The 10033-nt window shown below is 41.2% G+C and overlaps 1 protein-coding gene across 5 annotated transcripts in view; it reads right to left on the bottom strand.

Annotated features, from left to right (window-relative positions):
- Window positions 1-6389: 6389 nt before the first annotated feature.
- LOC114650214 (myosin-3-like) overlaps window positions 6390-10033 on the bottom strand; it is a 45224-nt gene continuing 41580 nt past the window's right edge. For all 5 annotated transcript variants that reach the window (XM_051926256.1, XM_028799711.2, XM_028799712.2 and 2 more), the window contains 3 exons: window positions 9754-9931; window positions 8922-9158; window positions 6390-8067 (listed from right to left, as the gene is read on the bottom strand). In XM_051926256.1, the coding sequence (XP_051782216.1) occupies window positions 8010-8067; window positions 8922-9158; window positions 9754-9931 (473 nt within the window). In that variant the 3' untranslated portion in view covers window positions 6390-8009. The remainder of the gene's footprint in view (window positions 8068-8921; window positions 9159-9753; window positions 9932-10033) is intronic.

Genomic DNA, 10033 nt, shown 5'->3' with positions numbered 1-10033 from the left:
CGGACAGTAGATGGGTGTACCTGGGTCCCACTGGTTTCTGCCAGTTCTGAGTTGATGGCACTGCTGGACATCTTCTGATTTCGAAGGGTAGTAAGCTTGATGTGTCTTTCTTCTGCTGCACTAAGTTTCCTTGGCCGACCACTGCGTCTACGATCCTCAACGTTGCCCGTTTCTTTGTGTTTATTCAAAAGAGCTTGAACAGCACATCTTGAAACCCCAGTCTGCTTTGAAATCTTTGTCTGGGAGAGACCTTGCTGATGCAGTATAACTACCTTGTGTCTTGTTGCTGTGCTCAATCTTGCCATGACATGAAACTGTCTTCCACAACCTCACCTTGGAGGCAGAGTTTGGCTGTTCCTCACCCAGTTTTAAGCCTCCTACACAGCTGTTTCTGTTTCAGTTAATGACTGTGTTTCAACCTACGTGTGACATTGATGATCATTAGATAGATAGATAGATAGAAGTGACCGGTTTGGTATAATTGGTTGATCATACACCTGACTAGAATCCTACAAAATCCCTGACTTTGTGCAAGTGTACCTATAAGAACTGATGCTGGTTTGAAGGCAAAATTTAGTAACACCAAATATTGATTTGATTTAGATTTTTCTTTTGTTCGCTCACTTTGTATTTTGTAAATTGATAACAATAAACAATCATTATTTATATTTGTTTGCATTCTTTGTTTACAGCATTTTTTCACATCCGCCTAAAACTTTTGCACAGTACTGTATATATATTAATATATATATAATATATTAATGTACACATATATATATGCTCAATACTTTGTCGATACACCTTTGGCAGTAATTACAGCCTCAAGTCTTGTTGAATATGATGCCACAAGCTTGGCACACCTATCCTTGGCCAGTTTCGCCCATTCCTCTTTGCAGCACCTCTCAAGCTCCATCAGGTTGGATGGGAAGCGTCGGTGCGCAGCCATTTTAAGATCTCTCCAGAGATGTTCAATCGGATTCAAGTCTGGGCTCTGGCTGGGCCACTCAAGGACATTCACAGAGTTGGCCTTGAAGCCACTCCTTTGATATCTTGGCTGTGTGCTTAGGGTCGTTGTCCTGCTGAAAGATGAACTGTCGCCTCAGTCTGAGGTCAAGAGCGCTCTGGAGCAGGTTTTCATCCAGGATGACTAGTCTCCCAGTTCCTGCCGCTGAAAAACATCCCCACAGCATAATGCTGCCACCACCACCATGCTTCACTGTAGGGATGGTGCCAGGTTTCCTCCAAATGTGACGCCTGGCATTCACACCAAAGAGTTCAATGTTTGTCTCATCAGACCAGAGAATTTTCTTTCTCATGGTCTGAGAGTCCTTCAGGTGCCTTTTGGCAAACTCCAGGCAGGCTGCCATGTGCCTTTTACTAAGGAGTGGCTTCCGTCTGGCCACTGTACCATACAGGCCTGATTGGTGGATTGCTGCAGAGATGGTTGTCCTTCTGGAAGGTTCTCCTCTCTCCACAGAGGACCTCTGGAGCTCTGACAGAGTGACCATCGGGTTCTTGGTCACATCCCTGACTAAGGCCCTTCTCCCCCGATCGCTCAGTTTAGATGGCTGGCCAGCTCTAGGAAGAGTCCTGGTGGTTTCGAACTTCTTCCACTTACGGATGATGGAGGCCACTGTGCTCATTGGGACCTTCAAAGCAGCAGAAAATTTTCTCTAACCTTCCCCAGATATGTGCCTCGAGACAATCCTGTCTCAGAGGTCTACAGACAATTCCTTTGACTTCATGCTTGGTTTGTGCTCTGACATGAACTGTCAACTGTGGGACCTTATATAGACAGGTGTGTGCCTTTCCAAATCATGTCCAGTCAACTGAATTTACCACAAGGTGGACTCCAATTAAGCTGCAGAAACATCTCAAAGATGATCAGGGGAAACAGGATGCACCTGAGCTCAATTTTGAGCTTCATGGCAAAGGCTGTGAATACTTATGTACATGTGCTTTCTCAATTTTTTTTATTTGTAATAAATTAGCAAAAACATCAAATAAACTTTTTTTCATGTTGTCATTATGGGGTGTTGTGTGTAGAATTCTGAGGAAAAAAATGAATTTAATCCATTTTGGAATAAGGCTGTAACATAAAATGTGGAACAAGTGATGCGCTGTGAATACTTTCCGGATGCACTGTGTGTATGTGTATGTATGTATGTATGTATGTATGTGTGTATATATATATATATATATATATAAAATATTAGGGGGCTTCATCCCCTGCTCGCCAACCCCCCTGTCCTGCGCTACATGCCAGCCACTTCATGTTTCTGACATTTGTGTATGTGGATTTCACTTTCACCAGACAACAAAACTTTTAATTCTCGTGGAAAAGCCTCTTCATTGGGAAGAAACACTACTTTTCCCTGATGGCAACACGAATTAGATGATCTACAAGTCTCCAACTTAAAGTTTAAATCCAAACAATATATTCGATCTCTATTTCGCTGTTCCATTGTTTCGCAGAATAATAATTTGTTTGTTTGTGCTAATGTGATCTTTACTATCATTTTTTTGAGACTGTCAAATTTTAGTACTTTCATTATCTCTAACCTGCTCTGCATGTGTATCGCGCCAACGTGTTTGAACCTCTTTACCACTACTATGTCATCTACTCTTTGTCTTTAATTTCCGGGAGTGGTTAAATCTCTTGGCACAAAGTCTCGTCTCGTGGGATGTGAAAGTGTCTCTCTGAGAAAGTCACATCTTGTCCCAGGCTGAAAAGACTTGTCTCGTCCAAGGATTTTTTTATTATAATAGAGAAATATATATATGTATATTGTGGCAGACGGTCAGGACCCATGCCCGGCCGGGACGCCCCTTTGACACTGGATGCGGGGAAGCAGCCAAGGAATGCACACTACATCCCCTGAAACACTTGGTGTCAGCCCCCTGGGTTGCATCGGGGCCATAATTGTGGAACACCGGAGCTCATTCCTGTTGGGCTCCGTGGCCACCGCCAGGGGGAGCTGCACGGCTTCCTGAGCCCGTGTGGGCTATAACAGAGCCACACCCAGAAGTGCAGCCTTAATTAGGTTAATTATCACCTGAAGCACTTCCGGGTGGGCTATAAATGGAGCCTGCAGCCACTACTTGGAGGCCGGAGTCGGGAGGAGGAGGAGGAGGACAACATTTGACGGGAGGAGTGGTGGTGAAGAGAAATATGATTTGTGCTTTTGTGTTGCAGTTTTTGTGCTTGTGGGACACGTGGAAGACGTGCTCCACGGGTGAAGACAATAAAAGTTTATTTGTTTTTTATATGTGCCTCCGGTGTCAGTCTGTTTTAGGTCTGCGCAGATAAAGTGTCATATTCCACAATATTTATGTGTATTTATATCTCTCACTCCAGAGCAACTGGTGGCCCATGTCTTTGGAGTGGCCCAACACTGCACTAAAACCAAATAAATAATAAAGTGCTAAAATAACCCAATTTTTAAACAAAACTCAAGCCTCTCCTCCCTTTTTAAAGCCAGGACAAAGAAAGAATAAGAACTTTAAATACAGTAAATGTCCATAAAAAAAGTTCAAATCTTAAAATGTCCTCGTCTGGCTTGAGTCCATGGGTTCTTCCAACAGTCAGATTCCTAACCCGCTTACTGTTTCTTCTCCTGTTCTTCAGTCCTCACTGCCTTGGCTCATCCTACTGCGACCAGCAAATGGGACAGTCCTTGTTTCACCCAGGAGCCATCTCTTGATCCTGAGATGAGGCTGGCAAATGAGGACACATACAGCAAGGGGAAGGTGCAAATAGTGAGCAGTGCTTTTATTAAAATCCAACAAAGCAAGTGATCAAAAGTGCAGTTTAAAATCCTCATAATTAAATAAGTAATCCATTAAAATTGGACCAAATCCAAGAAGCTTAAAATGTCCACAAATATGTCCTAATAGAACAAAGTTAAAATCTGTGGCAGGCAAAATCTTTAATAAATAAATGCACAGTCAAAGATGTGTAAGCCCTAACGCCTCCTTCTAAGAATAGACGCCTTCCTGGCTTACCCGCTATGGATCACTCAGCATGAGGAAACGTCCCGCCGACAGGCACAGCCACCCCTCTGAAAGACCCTTGGGTCCCTGCTGGTTACAGGCACCCAGCAGGGCTCCCAGTCCAAGCCGAGCCTCGTTCCATTTGTCTCCCGCTGTTTCTCCCCGCACTTACACGGGAGCCCAGTGCAGGGATCGGGTCACTCCAAATCCCCGTCAATATACAGCCTTGCCACCCCTCTTCAGCTCCTGTCAACTGTCAGTCCTACACTCCTCCTGCCTCCATCCACCTGCACACTGCTTACACGCCTGCCGCCTCCGTCATTCCTCCTTCCAACCTCCATCTTTCCTTATTGCTCCTGATTCCTTCTTTGTTTTGCCTTGGTACGAAGCTGCACGTGATTAGAGTGCTGCACCGTTCGGGGCACAATTATTTATTTAAAAGTATCCTGATGCCATGGACCATTCATCACACACCTCCCTCCACAAGGCCCCAGTTGCATAGGAGGGCTCCACGCTTATCTCATTGTTTGTTTGTTTTGTGATAAGCTGTACTTATATTCCTATGACTGAGGGTCTGCAGATGAGACGTTTACCAACTAGATTCAGACAAATCCTATCATATCATCTCTCTAACCATTGAACTTGTATAAACCATTTTCAGTTACAAAGGTTTTTCCAGCAGAGAGGAGTGCATGGTAGTCATGGTTTGATTTCTTCCATGTTTTGACTACTGTTGTGCTGTTCCTTCTGTAGAATGCCATCATTTCTTACCGACATTCTCCAGAAAGACAATCATCTAAGTGCTTCCTGGGGCCTGAGAGACGGGCATGTGTTCTTGGTTAGTAATGGTCTCCATCTTGCTACTCTCCAGTGAGCCCCATTATTGCCCAGTGGCTGTCTGACTCTTCACCTGATGCTTTGTAACTACCTGAATGATTTGATGCTTTGCTCTTGGAGTCATTTTGGTAGGCTGGCTGATCCCAGGGAGCTTTGCTGGAGTGCTGAAGCCATAGAAATGGGTCTGTAACCCTTTATAGACTGATAAGTCATCAACAATAATATATTTAAATGATGCATTTAGTAAGGTCTTTATGAAGTTAAAAAGTAAAAGTAATCTTTGGATTCCAAAGAGAAGACTGGAAAGGCTTCTGGGGACATCTCTCCTCAAAACATCCTCTCTTCTCCTCTTACTGGTGCAGATTGTTTTTAATGTGGATTCACAGAATAATGTCTTAATTCTCTTTTAACTCTGACAACCCTTTGGGTATACTGCCTACACTTTATTCTGTATTAAGCTACTGTATCAATTCTATTGGAGCGTCCTCCTGTTCCGCTGATCTAACTAATGCACTTAGTTCCAGGAAATAGAAATTCAAACCAGACATGAAGATCGTTAACTTTGTTTAATACTATAATGTTCAAAATATTAATGCTTTATATAGCAAAATTAAATCAAGTTAAATGTAGTGTTGGTGTTAAGTGTTCAGTCCTCCAGGCGACTCTGTACTTATGTTGCTGTCCAGCTTCTTAACCTATTCTACACTGCACATGTAGCTCAGCCATGATGGTTGAGGACTGGAAGGCCCCGATTAGCTCATCAACTGACCTTAAAGCCATAAAGCATGATGTAGTTGTCTAGCCTCCAACAGGTTAATCAATTTTGCCTATTCCCTTTTATTTTGGGGCTCATAAAACTATGTTTTCCTGTCTCTGAAGGTGGTCAGCTTCGCTTTTTGGAATGCATAAAATTAAATGAAAGCTTCTGATATTTCTGATAGAAGCAAGACAGCTATAGCGAGCCATGCTTGGGTAGCTTTAGTACTTGCTCTGTCTGCGGACTGCTTCTATCTATTGAGCAACCGGCTTAACCTGTTTTTCAAAGACATTACATGCAGGCAATTTTCACAAAAATCAGATGCTATAAAAATACAAATATCAGTTCACAACAGCAAAGAAGGTTATTAGCAAAGTTCATTATATCAGTGATATGCTTCTGTAAATAAAATGCTTTGTGTGCAGCCCTCAACTCAATTCATTTCTATTAGCTTTATTCCTTAGCATAATTGTAGTCCCGGTATAAGAACCATTTATGAAAACATCTGCCGTCTCAGCTGCTTTAGTATTCTGGCCCTTCTTCGCAGTCTGGTCACATAAAACTTCCTTTAAAATCCATAAAGGTTTTGTTAATGAAAGTATGATGAGTATGGGAAAGCCTCCATATCAAGTCTACTGCTGGCAGCGTTTAGCCTACACTGTAATCAAGACAATGAAAATGTTACAGTGTGATATTTTTGATGGGGCAAATTAAAGTTTTTGTTATATTCGGTTTATTCCTATCATGATTAGCAGAGAGTTTAAGATGCTGTCTATGAAAACATATTTCAAAGGCATCACAATTAAAACCACTGAAACATCACCTTTATTAAAAGCAAAAGTATTCACAGTTCAGACAACATTGTGCAAGGTTACCATTTGTCCAGGTTTTTGTTTTCAAAAATAAAATCAATTTCACTATTATACACACTCTAAAATAAGTTATGTACTGTATATATTAAAATATCTTCACAGTAACTTTTCAAAATGTCACAAATGTTTTGCCTTGTGAATATTAGCAACAAGGAAACAAGTGGCATTCAGTGAAATGTCTCAAACAGTTTGTAGAAAAAAGGAAATTTGCTGGAGGTTGTGTCACTTGGGCTTTGAGGACTTTGGGTTGACTCTGTGGAGTTTCCATGTTCTCTCTGTGCATTTCTGGGTACTCTCTGAGATATGTGCATGACATCAGTTTGGGACTAAGGTTAGCTTGAATTGTATTTTTGATTGTGCTCTTTAATAGAGAGGTGTTGTGTACAGTGCTTAAAATGGATAAAAGGGGATTAGAAAATGGAGAGATGGGCAAAGTGCTCCTTTCGGGCAGTGATCTTGGTGACTGGTTCAGAATAATAAATGTTGTAGAGAAAATCAAGTGTTATTTACAAACAAGGTTAAGAGCAGAAACATATCTGAAACTGTGCTAATTTTGATTTTAAATTTGTAAGCATTTTTGTTTTGCATTTGGATTATGGTAGTGATGAGTTCTGACGCCCGCCACCGTGTACAGCAGCTTAAATAATCAATAGATGGATGGCTTAATAGTTATCTATACAGTAGGTGGAGTTTTTATGCAATAGCAAAGATGACAACTGTCTAATCATTAATATCATAAAATGATGTCCTTTTTATACAAGAAAAAGATTTTATTAAAAACCTCTCCATTGTCCACCCCTCTTATCCATAGCTTCCACATGACACACTCTTGCTCACAACTAGCTCATCCATCCATCCATTATCCAACCCTCTATATCCTAACACAGGGTCACAGGGGTCTGCTGGAGCCAAGCCCAGCCAGCACAAGGCAGGAACAAATCCAGGGCAGGGCGCCCGCCCACCGCAGGACACACACACACACACACACACTCACACACCAAGCACACACACTAGGGACAATTTAGGATCGCCAATGCACCTAACCTGCATGTCTTTGCACTGTGGGAGGAAACCCACACAGACGCGGGGAGAACATGCAAACTCCACGCAGGGAGGACCTGGGAAATGAACCTGGGTCTCCTTACTGCGAGGCAGCAGCGCTACCACTGTGCCACCGTGCCGCCCCCAACTCACCCATTTTTCTCTAATTCATCTTCCCTGTTATCCCAAAGTGCATGTCTTAGTTATTATAGCTTAAAAAATGTAAAAAACGTGTTTAAGGCATGTTAACCAACTGGAGGAAAAAACTCTGCTTAAGAAATGGCTGACTCGTTTTTTTGTGAAAGAGTGAGTTAACAGAATATTACAAGTCTGTCTACTCGTGTCAACACTTGTTTTAAAACATTTACTCACAAAAATTAGTGAAAGGTTGCATCACAGTACAAAAGTAAAAATATTTCCATTAAAAAATTATAAAATGTAATGTCACATCCTAAGGGTGTAGCTAAGAAAAAGAACAAAAAAAATGTGTAGGCCATTCTGCTGCAGTCCTACTCCCATGCCATGATCACTTTATTAAAACAGACAAAGACTCCTTTGTTGGGTTTGCTAAAAGAGAAAGAGAGAGAGAAAAGGTAAATGGTAAGACTGTTTTTACCAAATTTGTATGTTAATGCTACAACATTAGGATGAGTTTCGGCATATAAGAAAGTCACTGGATGAATAGTTAACATTCAGGACCAGATTTTGAAAAACTAGCAGGTCTCTAAGTATCTCAAATTCTTTGTCAGACTTTCGTATTTATGCTGGAATTTCTGTGAAAGTCATTGTGACGAAAATAAAAGAAAAATAGAAACACTTGTGACATGATCTTCACACGGTATTTACGCTGCATGAATAGAAGTACTGCTCCACAGATAAAGTGTCCAGGACTCAAATCCCTTGCCCAGTAGTTGTCTACATTAAGTCTGCATGTACTCCCCATGTCTCTATGGGTTTGTCTCCTTGTACACCAATATTCCTCATACCTCTGCAGAGACACGCAGGTCAGGTAGGTTAACTGTCACTTCCGAGTTGGACCTGGTGTGGGTGTGTGCATAAGAACTTCCTTCCTCAAAGATAGTCCTATTGGGATAGACTTCTGCCTTCCATGACACTGAGGTGGATTAAATAGTTTTGAGAATGTATGTATGCATTTTTCACCTATCAGTATACTACCTAAGCAGGAATTCGATAACATGTAAGTAATTTCTTTTTTGGTTGCCTTTATGATCGTATATACATAGAGGTAATGACTGGGCATGGGATTTGAATGCAGGATGTTGAATTCGTGAAGCAACTTTGCCACCATCGCTAATAATCTAATATTATTTTACTGTAGTTCTCTCTAAACCAGTATTAAAATAACTCTAATCCATGCTCCTAATAATATCAGATAGTTGTATTTTTAAAAAGGTGCTCACCATATGAAATATCTTGACCCTTCAAAAGTCCCATTGTGCTTTCCAATCTCACTTCCCTCCAGCTCCACTCCAAGGTAGATTTCCTGTCGCCCTGGGAGGTTCCCCAAATATTTAATGGTACCTTTGCTGATTTTCCCACCAGGCCGAGAAAACTTAACCAAGTTTCCCACTTTGAGGTCTGCAGTGCTTCTTGGAGCAAATGGCCGTCTCGGTAATACAACTCCAGACAGGTGAAATCTAACAAACAAAATGAGGCAGGAAATAAACTGAAATCACAGGAAATGCATTAGCAGAATGAGGTAGTGGCATGTACTGTGTCGAAAATTAAAGGTATGCAAACAACTTGTCCAATAATTTAAAACGACATTTAAAAGCAGGAGTAATTTTGCTGAAAACATTTCCATAATAGCAGATCATAAGGCAGAGTAGTATTTACAGTAAGTATTATGATTCTCATAGAAACAAGTTATGGCTGTTCTGTACAATTCTGAACACTGTGCACATAAAAAAAGCTTTCATGGTAAGTGGCCTTGAACGTTCACTGTGCAAGCAATTTCAAATAAAGGGTAGTGGCACATAACCACAAAAATGACTTGAACGACTTATAAGACATTTGAGGACTATGCCTGTACGGATGGGTCACCATGAGGCTGGACCAGTATGCTAAGATTAGATCATGGAGCCTACATACTTTTACAAAATACTTTTTTTTTTTTCACTGGAACCCAAAATATTGTCAAATAAGAAGAAAGTGCTACTTTTCAAATGTTGCACAAACTTCAAAAGCTGTCATGTTACAGTCAAGAATACTGCTATATCTAATTCAACATACCTGTTAAAATTTGGCCTGCTAATGTCTGCAGTGTTGCAGGATTCTGGGCAACGGTCATTAACAGACTTATTAGACACTATGGGTATGTTGGAGTGGATAGAGGAAAGGACACCATTGCAGTTCTGGCTGATTGATGACATATCATCACTCGTCTCATCAGAGTCAACCTGTAGTCTGTCTAAAATGAAGACATGGAAAACACCTATTCAGAGATACAGCCATTTACAGTTCCTGTTGTAAGAAAATGTACCATCTTTAAGAGAGTTTCTGTGATCTACCC

This window comes from Erpetoichthys calabaricus, chromosome 4 (assembly GCF_900747795.2).
Source record: "Erpetoichthys calabaricus chromosome 4, fErpCal1.3, whole genome shotgun sequence".
NCBI classification, from domain to species: domain Eukaryota; kingdom Metazoa; phylum Chordata; class Cladistia; order Polypteriformes; family Polypteridae; genus Erpetoichthys; species Erpetoichthys calabaricus.
The sequence above is the reverse complement of the archived record's forward strand: the minus strand, read 5'-3'. Positions and strand labels throughout refer to the sequence as shown.